We start from the raw sequence: 15,382 nt of genomic DNA, 5'->3' as shown, positions 1-15,382 counted from the left end.
AGGCACTTCTGATTGGCTGGTTTATTTTTTTTTTAAATAAGCTGATGCAAAGAATGGGAGGTTTAACACACATAGCTACTACTTACAAAACTTCAAACAAGCACCTTTTTAAAAAAAGTGGAATTTAATAGTTATCAGAAGAACTTGCTGTTTTACTGAAGGATATTTCCATTTTCTTTAGTTTTGTTCAGTGAAATGAACTGAGAATGAGGCAAAAATCTGCCAAAAGACAAGCTAAAACTTGGAAAAAGCTGGCACAAAACCCAAAATACTAGATTGATGCTGCTTAGTATATTTGATTAGCAGCAGATACCTCAGTTTCCTCGATTTATTTTTATTTTTTAAATCCTTTGATAGCACCTTTACATTGTGCTACCATTTACTTACACTATTTGTGCAGGTTTAAGTAAGTCTTCTGCCTTTCTTCAGAGAAGCCTTTAGGGTAGCTAGATTGCCTGAGAGAACGCTTTTCCCAAACTTTTTGGTATCCCGCAAAGTGTTTTCAAAATTTTTCAAGGAGAGAAACCTTGAACTCCTACAATGCTCCCCATCGCTGTGTTGTCAAAACACTGTAGAAGTCACTGTCATTTTTCCAGAGATGGAAACACAGGTAAAACAGCACATTTCTTCTGCAAATAACTAAATGAATTGAGCCCAGTGAGCTATGAAACCTGTTTATTAAAAATGCAGTGCAATCTATACTCTCTTGCATCTTTGTTGAAAAAGCAAAAATGGCTTGGTAGATCTAATCCTATGCTTGATTCTACTTTCTAAATTTTTTTCTCTTTCTCTGACACACTTAAGCTTCTCCTGATCACCAGGATCGCTCCCCGTACTGCTGGGGTAGCCACACGTTAGGGAGAGTGGAGCTGGAGAAAGAAATAATTGTGTTTTTGTTGCATCCACCATAACAGAGAGAATGGTCTGAGCTGTAAGCTAACACATGTTCAGAGCAAATCACTTACGCTGCATACGTAGAAGACACGAGAAATACAACTGCATTACATTGCTCTCTACTACTTACTCTGTAACCTACAAAATTTCACATTCTTCCTCTACTTGCCTCTCAAGTGAGCTTTTACCAATAGCAAGCTGTGAAAATCTAGGCACTAAGCTCACTAAGCTCTAGGCTCTCTTAATATCAGTGCCCTTTTAATTTCTTATTTCCATTTTTTAAGTTCCTTTTTCAGCACTGTAGGTTTGCCCCTAAATGCAGCAGCTCTGCAGCAGAGGAGCACTGCCCTTTGCCACTTCCACAAGCACAGTCTGCCAAGTTAGCAAGATGTGTCAGTGCACCAAGTTCTCACAGGAACGGATGCTGGAGATGCAGGGCTCCTTGCCTGGGAGCAAACAAGTGTGTTGGATCGTCTCACCTAACTGTGCCTTGAGACAAGATTCAAATGTAAGGATAAAAGCTGTCACCTGAGTTGGAAAGGGACTGAGTTGCAAAGGGATAGGAAGAGATGCCCTGTATTGCCTTTGATTTTCTGACAGGTTGAGAAATGCTGCTTGACTGTAAAAGAAGAGAAAATGGAGAAAGAAAGGGGAGTGGTTGATGAAAATTATCTGTGCAACATACTGAGTCCCACATTTGGTAACATAACCCAGCCATAACTCCAGGGTGAGCCTGAAAAGAAAGCCAGCAGCCACCTGCCCAGAGGAAAAACTGGTAACATTGGTGTTTTTTGTATCCCACGCTTTCTTTTGGCAGCCCCTTTCCAGCCCCACTCCAGCTGCATATACAGGCTTGCTTTCTCTGTCAAAGGCAATCCTATTCCCACCCTATGATCAGCGTGAGCCCTACACAGAGTCCTCTGGGATGTCTGCCCGGATCAAAAATGCCTCACAGTCCCGTTATCTCAGTATGGAATTAAGGGAAATATAGCCATCATTATGAAATTTCTAAAGACTAGTTGAGTATGTAAATCCAGATTGTGATCCCACTTTCAAAACTACTGGCTTTCCCTGAAGATAAAGAGTTTTATTATTATTACAATTCACTATATCACATCTTGTTTCCCACTGTATGCTAACTGGCACTAAAATTTTCTGTTTTATGCTTCAACTTTTTTAATTAACACAGTCTAAACTCACCCTTCAGCTGAGAGGTAATAAAGGTGTAAGGTTGTCACCGGCATTAATGATGCTTTACTTGCAGCGATGCCCCTGTGGTTTTTGCATGAGGTTTTTGGGCCTCTTTCTGTTGCATTGACTGCCGCTGTTGCATCTGTGCTTTACATTGCTGTGTGACGTTGGGCAGTGACAACGTTGCATGAACCTCCTTGTTGCTAGACATCATAAAGTCTGGAAAAACCTCATAAGGTATTGGGAAAAAAAAAAAAAGCCTCATAAAGTATTGGAAAAGCCAGATCTGCTTATAGATCAAAGACTGCTTGCTCCAGAGAGTTTGCATCGTTAACAAAAAGTCCAACAAACTGGGAGGGGAGGACTGGATATAAAATAGTAATTGTCATCATGCATGTGATTTTGGGAGTACCTTTCCTAGCACATACATGTAGCAGGATGGGTTTAGTACTAAAGGAATGTGGGATAACTTTTCAGATGTTTGGGCCTTTCCACATAAGCACTGCTTCTGAGCCATTGTTTGCAGTCTTGATCTTCATGGTTCTGTGTAACTGTCTGTTCTGCTGGAGACCTTGAGTGGTTAAAACTGAAGAACGTCACTGCTATGTAAATTTAGACCTATACAACTGACTAGGAAGCAATTGGGTTTACTATCTATCTATTTTTTTTTTTTTTTTTACATTTTCTCTCTCTTTATTTTTCTCCAGTGTACATTACACAACGTAAAGTGATAGCAGCCTAGTAATAGTTTGCTCAAAAATGTTTCACTCGCTTTCCAAGCAGTTTCCATTAACACACTTTCTGTGCTTTTGAATAATGGCAAGCATGATGGTGATGGGTAGAGAATAAATGTACGTGGCCTACAAGCAATATGATGACACTGCATTTGGTGTGTGAACACCCTTGGGTGGCCTCCCCAGTGTTGTCTTTCTAGAGCTGAAAAAAAGTTTGAAATGCAGTCCAAAAAAATCGTAAATATTTGAAGTTTCTTCCCCTTGGCCCGGATTATGGAATAGTAATTACATTGTAAATCTTCCTGTACCATGCAAATCCCTTTATAAGGATTAGGAGATGGTAACAAAGATGATCATATTCCAAGAGGTTCTGGTGTAAGCTGTGTGCTTTGGATGCAGGACTTCATACAGTCTTCACCCAATGAGTTACAGACATTGTTCTGGATGAACAGGTGCTTTACATTTATTGAGAATCTTACTCCAAGCAATTAAAGGAAATAATAATAAAAAAAGATTCAGTTCCAAGGCTTGGCGGCACATTCAGTCTGTTGCTCTCTGAGTAGGCTCAACAATAGCTGAGGGTGTGCAATGGAGCAAAGACTATGCAATCAGTGACCCCTTGCCCCTTCAGTGGGGGAGAATTTCAGGAAAGCACAAAGACGCTGCTGTTCCTGCCTTGCTGCTATCAGCCAAGGACTACTTGCACAACAGTGGCTGTTGGATCTATTTCTGTGATTAGCTGCTTGAATCAGAGCGAAAAGTGTGTTTTCTCACCCTGCATCACTCCAGTTTCTTTCCTAGGATCAGATTCTACTCTGGGAGGAGAGGTAGCAGCATCTGGTTTGCCTCGGTTTCTTCTGCACTTTGGGGGCATGCAGTGCTTTTTAACAGCGTTTTGCACTGCTTCCTAGTCAAGGAGCAGTGATGCATCACTTTGTAAGGAAATCAAATTTCATCAGGAGCATTGCTTTACCCCACGAAGCAGCACTTGCAGAATTGCTGTATACTGCTGTGTCCACAAGGAGCAATGCTGAATGGATAATGGAATTTAAAAACAGAGGCTGTGAAGGAGACTGATTCAATAGCTGCGGAAACAACTTTCCTTTTTAAAATCTGTCATTCCGGTCATATCCAAAATCAGTTTCTGTGTTTGGATTTTCTCGTGTCCCTTTGGGTTTGCCTGAAACTGCAAAATCGAGGCAGCTCCAATCTGTCAAGTTAGTATGGCATTTAGAAGTCTTGTTAGCTTTAAAAGGAAGCCGAAGCAGGAATTCCATTATGTTTGGAAATATTTCTACTAGTACTACGGCAGATTGGTGCACGTGGAGCTACTGACAGGCACAAAGCCCTCATTCAGAACAGAACGCAAACTGCAGCTCCTCAGACACCACAGGTTGTGGTGTCCAACCATCTTATTTTTTGTATTTATTTTTCTGCATTTCACCCTGGCTGGCAGTCCTGAAAACCTCTTGCTAAACTTTATTTAAAAGCCAGCTTGCAGTTGCCGTTCCCGCTATTTAAGTCTCCCCTCAGGCGGACGCTGCTCGTTGCAGGTGTTTCCCGCCTCGGCCCGCCAGGTGGCGCCTGGCCGCCCTCCTTTCGCGGCGCAGAGTCGCGCGCGCGCTTTTGAAAAATAACGGCCGGCAACGCCGCAACTTCCTGCTTCCGGAGGGCGCCGCCAGGGTGCGCGCTGCCACGCTCTCACGTTGACGCGCGGGGCGGGGCGCGCTGCCGGCCCGGAAGCGGCGCACGCGGGGCGCGGCGCGGGAATGGGCTCGCGGGTAGAGGAGGCGGCTGGCAACTCTGTGCCCACAGGGCCTGAGCGGGACGACGAGATGGCTGAGCTGTCTGACGGCGAGGAGGCCTGGGAGGAGGAGGAGGAGGAGGAGGAGGAGCGGAGAGCAGGCGAGGGGCTGCGTGCCCGCTGCCTTTTCTGCGATAGGTGAGCGGCCCCCAGGGCCGGGCTTCTCAGGGAAGGGGCAGGCGTGCAGCAGGTGGGGCTCCCAGCCCTCAGGTTGTGTCTCTGGCTCTGCCGTGTTATGCCCGTGTGTCGGAATGCAGCAGTGTAAGCTGCGTGCGTTACAGCTCCCACGTAATGGTGTTTGAGTGCTGTGTACTCAGTAACTGTCTGCTTGCAGGTGGTTCTGCAGCCCCGAAGATGTGTTCTGCCACTGTAACGCGGAGCATCAGTTTAATGTTCGTGATGTGGTCAGAAAACACGGTAGGTGCTGACCCTGACTAATAACTACCTGTGTATTATTGTCTGTTAAAAACAAGTTGTGAAGATCAGCTTAATGGATTTCATGTTGGTGATAGGATATAGCAATATCTGTATTCATGCTCGTTGTTACCTGCATGTTTTCTGTACTGAGAGAGCTCTTATCAGGCTCACTTTGGTTAGTAGCTCTCTGCTGGCTCACTCTGAGTCTCTGCTGTCTGCTTTGTCTCCTCAGGCACTGTGCTAAGTGTGCATGGCCATGAATAGGGTTGAGCTAGTCACCTGTCTTGCAAGTTGCTATGTGATGTCTGGACTTATCACAGGAGAACCAAAAATCTAATTATGATTTTTTTAAGGTTAATTTCTGCTTAAGACTCCAGTGCATTTAGGCCAAGATGGTGACTAAAGGAAAGAACATACAGGAGGATGCACATGGAGCTAAGGGGTGGTGCTTTGGAAGAGTTAAATGTTGAACTGCTGAACCTCAAATTCACATCCTACTGCTGGTAGAGGAAAACCTAGGCAACAGAGGAAAGAGAGGATTGGAGAAACAGTGCTTTGGGAGTGTGTATGAAAAATGGGAGAGAAGAAGGGTTGGGAACTACATATAGAAGATATTTTGGATTTATGTGGCATCCTCTCTGCTCTTGAGGAAAGTACATAATTACAGTAACTTGATCTTTTTGAGTTAGGCTGCAGTTTTAAATTAGTATAAGTGTGTGTTCTTGATTAGTAGGATCAATTTACCTGTTTGTTTTTAAGCAGAAAGCTGAAAAGTATAACAAGGAGCACAGCAGTCTAAAATATCAGCGAGATGGCCTGGTAGGAGATAAATACGGCTGTTCCAATGTACGTTGCTTGCTAAATGAAGGAAATACTTGCTAGTGAGATGAGTTGGCATGTTTTCTTTTCTTGACATGTGGTAAAAGTATCTGTACTAAAGGTGAGGATTTCATAGTTTGAATCTAAAAAGAGCAGAATCGTAGATGGCATATCTAAGATAGGAGAACTGTATTGGCTGATGATGTACACCCTAAGGGGAAGCTGGCTGACTGAACAAGTAATTACTAATCTTATCACTGTAAAATGTGGATTTTCAGTAACACAAGCTGTCTCTGCTTTTTTTTTTTTTCTTTCCAGGACTTGATTTTTATGGATACATTAAACTAATAAACTTTGTCAGGCTGAAGGTAAGTGTGCCATGTAATATTTCTGTAGCTGATGTCTGGAGAATGTGAAATCCAGACACTATGCTTTCAATGTTCTTTTTAAAAATAACTGTATGGAAACGAGGATGACACTTGTAGAAGTAAGAGTTTTGTAGCCATTGATTGGTTTATTTAGGTGTGAGCATTTTAACTATAAAGTTGTTTTAATTTCAAATGTGTTTATTTAACGTGACTTCTGTTGTTTCTATGAGATAAATTTTATACTTGCAAAAAGCTGGCGCTGCGTTCTGTGATACTATTTTGTTACTTCGTCTTGGCCTCTGACTTGGAGGTCTGGCTCTAGTATTGGGGTTACCTCTCAGTGACAGAAGTTTCTTAGTTAACAAGCGTGCAAAAAAGGCTTTTGTGGGAATGTGAGCCAGGTAGAACTCTGCTGCAGCGCAAGGAAACTTAGGTCTCAGAATGTAGAATTAAGCTTTGCAAAAAATAACAAGAAAAGCTGTTGGGCACCTATGGTTTTAAGTTAGGCTTGACTAGCTTTTGTGTTTGTGTTGACTTGAATATGGGTTCTTTGGTTGTTCTGAGGATGTTTACGTTTATAATGAAGAACATTTTGCCCAACTGAAGTTTTTTTAAATGAAATTTTCAAGTCTTTACTTAAATCCTTGGATGGTTATTTAAAGCATAACTAACTATTCACAGTAAATCATTTAAACGAAAAAACTGGTCCAGAATCTGACCTCTCCTTTTCCTAAGGAAAGGAATTAATTCCTGTTAATTATGCAAGTGGGAGAGAATGTAGCGTTTCTGAAATTGATCCCCAAAGCACTATGCACGTGGAAAGACTTTGCACAATTAGGATCTTGGCTTTACAGATTAGCCCTGTTGTAAGCTGTGAGCCTGACACAGCTGAACACCTGAGTAAACTTGATTCCTGGCAGCAGTGCAATCCTAAAGATACCTTTTGACATCTGTCAGTCTCCTATGCTTTGCTGCTTGTACTGGGTTCCACAATCCTGGGTTTTGCAACCAGTCTAGCTTCTAGATGTATTTTTGTGTTGTTCTATGGTCACCGTGGTTGTAGTGTTAGTATGCTATTTTGGATATGTGCTGTCAGAGCTAGGATGGAAGACAGAACTTAATTTCTTTACTGTTGCTGCTTGTGCTTTAAAACAGTATTTATCATAGCCCTTGCCATAAAGCTGCTTTGGAAATGTCACATTTATTTTAATGGGTGGAAGAAAAGACCTTTGCTTTATTGTCTTGAATGGACTTGGATGGTTTGTTTTTTCGAAGGAACTTAGCCTACATGCTCTTCTTCTTTCCTTTAGAAACCTATGCCAGCTTATTTGAATTCACTCAGCAGCCCGCTGCCTTGGGATGGAGAGGAATATCTGAAACCAGAGCTGGAAGATGATCTCCTGCTTCAGTTTGGTAAGAGATTGTATTTTAGAATTCAGTGTATTGTATCTTGAGGTAAATGTGATGTTTGCATCATGCAAAGTAACACTTCCTGTACTGAAATTAATTTGAGTATGCTTAAGAAGGTCCATGTAATAGTTTAAGTCCGGATGTTACATTGTTCTCTGATATTTCTACCACATATTGTCAATTAGTTTTAATGGCTGGGATTTCTGTAGCCTTGTTTATTATCTGCATTCACTTACATTAAATATGTTCTTAGTTGCCATGTGTAGTAATTAAGCAGATGAAAGGGGTATTACACCTATATTTCAGTGAGGCTTCTATGAGATTTATAAACCTAAACACAGGCGCTTAAAACTGGGTGACTTCAATTAAAAAAATCCACAGTAGAAGAATAGAGCAAGGAATTAGTTGTGTTGAAAATTCCTTCATCTTTTATATGGATTGTCATTGGATAAAGGGAGTGTAAGATGAGAGTTAGGCTTTCTAGTGGTTCTGACAGTCTGTTTGCTAGAAATCCTTAGGAATACAGTTTGACTTCAGAACATCCTTTAGCAGCCCACAAACCTCCTACTGGCTTATTTGGCACTTGATTGGGTATCTTTCTTTGACCTGAACTATGAGATATTTAAACTCTACTGGAGCTTTCCCACTTAGTACTGTCTGTTTCTAAACAAGTCCAGCTATTGCTAGCACACGGAGGGATGGCGCAGGGAAATATAGTGCTTGAGCATGTATTTAGTATACGTTTCACTGGTTATAAGCCTGTCCTGTGTGTGCTCTTTATGCAAGTTACAGGATTCTGGGATGTGTGGTTCTTTCAACTGCCTTTGCGGTTTGCTGATGGTTATGGATTATCTGAACATCTCCAATTTATATTTTAAGTATCTCTTTGTGCTTGAGGAACAAGTAGTTGGTCTGCTATCATTAAATGTAATAAACATAGTTATGGTTTATTTATTTTTGTTAGTGAAGTCGTTATCCTGACAAGCTGCAGTTGCTTCTTAACAACCCTGGAAATGTGCTAGCATTGTCCTTTGAACCGCTGATAACTTTTTAAAGAAGTCTCAGCTCAGGATGTACTTGTTTTGCTGTTTGAGTTCACTTTTAGCATCTTGCTTTTATTGAGTTTCTGCAGCTGGCTCTCTCAAATTCAGTGATGTTATTGCCTACAAGAAACAGAAATAGCAGTACTGGTTGAGTATTATGTTTATAAGCAGGTTTATGGTTTTTCCTCCTTTTTGTTTCAACAGATACAGAAGACCTATGTGAACCCACAGACATTTTGTGTTCTAATGGCTTAAATGATACCTCGGTGCTCCTTAAACAATTAAAGCATGCAGAAGACAGAGCAAGACTTGCTGAAGCAGCCTTTGCTAGAGCACAAGATGATCTTCAGAAAATGAGGTAAGTGCTTTAGCTGAGGTTTTTTTATCTGATGTGTTTTAGACAAGATAGAACAGTTTCTAAGACCAATAAGATTTGTAAGAAGTAGTAGAGTGTAACAGTGGAATAGAACTCATATCTTGTGTTGGAAATTTTTGTGTGGTTTAATTTTTCTCTTATCGATGATCAGTGAAATTGTAAAAACTCTGTAAACAAAGCATGGTTAGGAAGGCTGAGTAAACACCCAGAATAGAAACATGTACTTTTCTTCAGACCACTCTGTTTTTCACTTTTCCAGTAGTCCTTTAAATATGAATTAAGTGTTGAAGTTGTATGCAGTGCTCCACGAGGGAGTCTGAATTACAAGATTTGGAGCATCTCGAGAGATATTTTTGTGCCGATTCAGTTTTCCCCTTCCCCATTTATTTTTAAGTGGAATCCAGTTCCTTCAACAGCTGTACATCATGCTTGTAAATCTTGAGGTCTTCAGAATGGAGGTTAATGATGCATATGCATAAAAACAGGAATTTAAGTTTCTTTAGAGAACACATGAGATTCAATGCTATATGGAAATATCATTTCAAGATGATAAGTGCAGTGATAAGGCACTGAAAAACTGGGTTGACTGAACTTAATTCATACTCTCCTTCAAATCCCAACAACTATGGCAAAATAGGCAGTTTTGTTCTAAGAATTTCAGGTCTTCTCTTGCAATTACTTTTCAGCTCTGTAAGATTCATTCAGCCTTACATATTTTAGGCTTGTTCATCAAGCTACCCCTTGGTATAAGCGGGACCCTTTAACTGCTCTTTTTCAGTGTAGGTTTTTCCAATTCAGAAGGGATCAACCAGCAGGAAAAGTAGCCAGTTGTAGATGTGATGAAGCAGCCTGCTTGGAAATTATGGACAGATTAACCAGCTACGCTGTAGTAGCCTGTGTGCTGTAGTTTGTAGTGATACTGGTTTGTACTGTTATTTATGACTGTGTACAGGTGTTTTCTTTCAGGTAGACAGCATAGGGCTTCCCTCAGTGCAATTAAAGTAGCTCAGAAGTCAAATGGTGAAGTGGAAATTAATTTAAGGGACCTTAAGCTACAGCAGCCTGTTTTTTCTCTTGTCTTTGGTCATTGAAATTGGTTTATGCCAGTATTTAGAAGGCTGGTTCATTGACCCGAACTTCTGGAATATAAAAGCTAGGTGAAGGAGCTTTCTCGTGCTTTACCTGTCTGCAGAGACTTCTTGGGAGATTATGCAACTGCAATTTGTCTCAGTGTTTATATTATGCAGATTTTTCTCTCTAGAATTGGGAAAAAATGTTAGGTGTTTTAATGACTGTCTGTTTAGGATCAGTCGTGCAACTCCCTGGAAATTGTTGCCTTATGAGTGTGAAAATATGGGAGGGCCTGCTAAATGAGTATAATGTAATATCTGTGGAAATGTTTCTCCAGGCTTGCCAGGCTCTGCAGTCGTTTATGATGAAGTTGGTTCCGCCCTAATACTTCAGCTTTGAAGTTCTTTCTTTAGCTGTCCACGAGTTATTCAGTGATGTGTGCTGAATGGTTCTTCAGTACTGCTTGTTTACTGAGTCCGTATCTACGTGACACGACATGACCTCTTTTGTTGCCCTGTGGATGTTTACCACTGTGGCTCTAGCTTTTGTACTAGACCAGCAAGTGCAGAACAGATGATTCCTATATAAAAGTAGAAATTAACTACGAATTGTGGCTGGCACATAGATAAATACAGTGAGTGTTTCAGTGCTGATGTTTACTGCTTCAAATGAGAAAGAAATGCTGAAGGGTAATGCACCAAGTGCTGGATCGTCATGCAGCAGCCTCCAGACGCCAGCAGAGGGAGATTGTGCACATTTGAAGCCTATGCCAGACCCATTGCTGTAGAAACCCCTGGGCAGTCTGGATTCCTTCTCTCTTTCAAGCCCCTGCCCCCACTTCCCGGTCGTGCTCTCATAAGCATGTCTCAAGAGTATATTTCAAATTGATTACAGACAATTTGCACAGGATTTCGTGATGAACGCCGATGTCGGAAGCAGCTCGTCATCCAACACCATTGCAGACCTTCGTGAGGATGAGGATGGCGTTTACTTCAGCTCCTATGGGCATTATGGGATACACGAAGAGATGCTGAAGGTTAGAAAGTGATCTCAACTGCATCTTAGTAGGACTAAAGAGGAGATGGAATGAAGTGGGCTGTGTGCCTGTAAATATACTGCAGAGCAGCTGCATTTTTAACCCTTTCTATGCAAAATATTTTTTTCCTTTGGAGATTAGTTGAGTTCCTATTTTCAGTTTTATTCCTTTTGTGTAAGTTCTGTTTACTGTACAGGAAGTACTAGGTACACAGAATCATTCACTACAGATACGTGTTTTGAAATGTTGTGTTTTCCATACAACAACTCTACCTTGGCAGAAGCAGCTTTTCATGTAGGCTTAAAAGAGAAATGAAATAATGTGGTACAGACAATGAATTTTTCTAAGTTCATATTTTCTGAACAATTGGAGTTTGCCTTATTGTAGTATTGTAGAAATATTGTAAACTGAAACTAGGTATTTGTGCACCATCCAACATACTGATAATAGAACACTGAACAGCTGGAAAAATTATGTGCACCTCTTATATAATAAAGATGATATAAAATAGTCAGAATTGTTCAAAGGGAACCCTGTAATGCCCGTTTAACTTCAAAAAAGAAAATAATGTTATAATTGGCATGCAAACCAACATCACTTAATGCTTCCTTTCATAGAAAAAGTCACGATTAAGAGTGTTGTAAGCAGATTTACTGTTTTATGGCATAAATAAAATTCTTTCCTGCCTGTATGGATAAAATATGAACTTGTGAAGTACCTTAGTCCTTACAGGTAGTATGTGTATCCTTCTGTGTTGGAGATCAGTTAGTGGCCCCACTGTAGAAACACTCATGGATCTGTATTAAGAATAATGTAAGTATGAGGTAGGTTATGAAGGGGAGGGAGTGCTGTGGAGAGACAAAGCACTGCTGCAGAGGTGGAGGGATGTTCTCCAGAATGCATAAGCTAGGGAAATACGATCAAAATCTTGAAGATAAATAATAGAAGTTGGGTTTGGCAGTCAGTTATATTAAAAATTAAGAAAAGTGTTTGAGATGTCACGGGAATGGATGGGGAAGCCTTTGCTACTGAAGTTCTTAGTAATTCTGCGTCTCTGCAGAAGATCGATTTTTAGAAAATCATATTCTGTTGATTTCAGGGAGTGTTTGTCAGGATGCCTTTCAGAATTCTGACTTCTTTTCTAAACAGGAAAAGGTTGATTTTTACCATGTATAAATTGAATGTTTTGCTGTGTGCCTGATGTTTACTTAGGTTTTGGTGCATCAACCTTATTTAAATTGGCCAGTAACTCACTACATTTGAAGGAAGGAGGCTGTCTGCATTTGTCTGACAACACTCAGTTTTGAAACCTTTTTTCTTTATTCTTAGTAGTGACAGCACAAAGTTTGTTTGTTTCTTTTACAGCACTCATTTCAAATACAGGAAAGATAACTGCTGCTTTTCAGCAGTGAAATGCCCAGTCACTTCCCTGTTCCTTTTATTTTTATTTTTTTCTTTGAGAATGTCTTGTATAGTAATCTGAGTGAAATTTCTTTCCACTTTATTTAAAAAAAAAAAAAAAAGTGTGACATGGCAATGGTGAGTGAAAGTAATTCGTAAGTAGAGAGACCTGAAAGTGAATGACTGTGGCTTACTCAAGCCAGTAATGCATATAGGAGACACAGGATCTTGCACTGTATTGATTAAGCTGGGGCAGTGCTGAGGCAGTGTCAGTGGGCAGGATGTAAAGCTGAAAGCTTTGCAGCTGACTGCATTATTGACTGATGTTGAACCTTTTTTTTTTTTCATTCTGTTTTGGTTGTTTCAGCAAATAGTGTGATAGGAGTGAACTAGTAAAAATAGTTATTGTTGAAATATTTTTTCTCAATGTAATATTATAGTAATAAAGTATAATTTTAAAGGATTCACTTTTTTATTCATAGTTGTGTACTTTTAAAGTACAGTTTTCTACACTGTTTGGGCTGTATTTGAGATGATGCTTTTTAACCTTATCTGGATTCTAGGGTTTTCAAGACTGAGTATAGCTTAGTTTGTCTAAATAACTGTTATGAATATACCTTTTGTTCTCACCCCGATCTTTTTTTTCCTAATAAAACACTTCTCACTAGAGAAAATGTATTTAATTTAAATTTTTTTTCTAAACATTTTCTGCCATAGTAGAAGAATGTAATCTTGATTATTTTTCTACTTTAGTATTATTTCTAGGCCAAATGTCTTAGATAAAGATCACTTTTGTAAGGCTTTCATTTGCATTGTTCTAACATCTGACTTACAACAGCAATTCCAAAACTGACTCCTAGCTGTAAATTTGTGTGCTGGCTGATGCACATTAAATGAATTACTATATCACCATGCTGGCAGATTGAGCTACGCCATCAGCTTTCATACACTAAGATACTATAAATGCTTGGTTAGATGCTCGTTAGGAACTTTAAAGCACCCAAAAATCAAACATAAAAGGTCAGTATGGTGTAAGTTGTCTTTTTTGTATGTTTGTTTTTGCTGTTTTTTTCCTCCACTTGTAGAGGTTCAGCTGACTTGGTTTGCTTAGGCAATAAATTTTAAAGGGTTGCAGTACAGAACTTCATTGTTGCAGAATCCTTATAGGTGTAGTAGCAACAGAACATCTGTAGGTCAGGTTAAAAGCCAGTTGCTCAGCATGTTTGAACTGTATCTTGCATACAAATAAGCCAAGTAAACATTGTATGGGTTTTTTTTTAAATCATAGGATAAAGTGCGTACAGAAAGCTATCGTGACTTCATCTATCAAAATCCACATATCTTCAAGGACAAGGTGCGTAAAACAGTTCAGAAAATTCAGTAATTTCTGTTTTTGTTTTTGTTTTTTTTTTTTGTTTCTGTTCCTTGCAGTGGTAGAAATGGTACAGACCAGCTGCTTTGTGGCTTTGGAAATGGAGTATTGCACTGACAAGGTTTGATTTAATAGACTCAGCTTTTATTAGTTGATAGAATGTTATTCAGCTGCTGGAGGGTGGATAGTGCTGATAACAGAAGTGTTGATTGCTGTTGTCATTGTTGTGTGTGCTGTGTCAGGATGTTCATTAATTATGTTGGTGGGGTTAGGCTGAGCCTTTCTTGTCTAGTATATTAAGCAGAATCCATCTTAGAGGGGCTCAAACACAATTTAAGTGAATTTCAATCTGTGCCTGATTTCAGTAAAGACATCCTAGGAGCACTGAGTAATTAAAACTGGGGAAGAATTCACACGCAACTGACTTGTTGAATTGTTGCTTAATGCATCCAGGCTAGGTTATTACGAAGGGACTTGAAATCACCAGCTGGTATTTCACTTGCAATGAGGAAAAAAGAGACCTGTCTTTATGATCCTACTGTGGTTATGACCCCAGTGCAGTTGTAACCTGCTTGTCTTCTGTATTTTGCTTGGCTGTTTCTGATGAGTTTGATGTCTTCTGAGTTATGCTACGCAGGCTTCTGTTCTGGAGAAGCTTTCATCCACTTACTACTTACATTCTTCAGCTGGCAAGTTCATGGAATCTTCCATAAACTTCCAATTTTTATTTGAATTTTGATTGATACTTTGTTAATCAGCAAGACTTGAGAATAGCTGTGGAGGAAATGAAGGTGTGCCCATCTAATAGCTGCTTTTTATATTTCTTACATCAGATTTCTTTTAGCAACTTTTGCTTCAGCTCATGTCATAAGCCTGTTTTTACTAAACACAGCTAAGGTTTTCATTGCAGTGACAGCAAGCAAAAGTGTCTTTAAAAATGATGCTGACAGTTTGTCAAAAGTTGTGAATGATCAGATAGCTTGATGGCTCGTCCTACAGGGCAGAAAGGTTCAGTAAAGAAGCAAAACTTTCCCGTGTGCAGTTCAGTTTCGCAGATGAACCTTGAATTGATAACTGGATTTTCACAGGGGGCAGCTGATCTCTGAGTTCCCAATTAGCTGGTATCCAGATGACCTGTGGGTTGCAGATTTCTGCTTGAGGAAGTGTTCACATGCTTTGTTTAACTTGGGTGTCATATGATGCTCTCAAAATCATATTGAAGAGTGAAACTTCCATCTTGAGAAAATAAGCAGATTCCTCTTAAAAGTTTGTTTACAATTACTAAGAAAATGAATAAAAGGAATAGTCTGACACTGTGTTTCCAAGATTCTTATTGCATCTATAGAAATCATATGACATTTCCCTTTAGGAGATATGTGGTGATGCTTTTTTGTTGTTTATGAAAAGATAGCTGTGAGAGTAGTTTATTAAGAGAGCTTATCTAAA

The 15,382-nt window shown here is 39.9% G+C and overlaps 1 protein-coding gene across 4 annotated transcripts in view; it reads left to right on the top strand.

The window, feature by feature from the left end:
* Positions 1-4,531: 4,531 nt before the first annotated feature.
* Positions 4,532-15,382, top strand: part of PRMT3 (protein arginine methyltransferase 3) — a 48,733-nt gene continuing 37,882 nt past the window's right edge. For all 4 annotated transcript variants that reach the window (XR_007377752.1, XR_007377753.1, XM_048948749.1 and 1 more), the window contains exons 1-7: positions 4,532-4,761; positions 4,958-5,040; positions 6,178-6,227; positions 7,538-7,640; positions 8,885-9,038; positions 11,022-11,163; positions 13,853-13,918. Coding sequence is in view for 2 of the 4 variants with exons in the window: in XM_048948749.1 (XP_048804706.1) it covers positions 4,589-4,761; positions 4,958-5,040; positions 6,178-6,227; positions 7,538-7,640; positions 8,885-9,038; positions 11,022-11,163; positions 13,853-13,918 (771 nt within the window). In the remaining 2 variants the exon portion in view is untranslated. The remainder of the gene's footprint in view (positions 4,762-4,957; positions 5,041-6,177; positions 6,228-7,537; positions 7,641-8,884; positions 9,039-11,021; positions 11,164-13,852; positions 13,919-15,382) is intronic.

Source organism: Lagopus muta, chromosome 6 (assembly GCF_023343835.1).
Source record: "Lagopus muta isolate bLagMut1 chromosome 6, bLagMut1 primary, whole genome shotgun sequence".
NCBI classification, from domain to species: domain Eukaryota; kingdom Metazoa; phylum Chordata; class Aves; order Galliformes; family Phasianidae; genus Lagopus; species Lagopus muta.
This window is presented reverse-complemented; position numbering and strand designations above follow the sequence as displayed.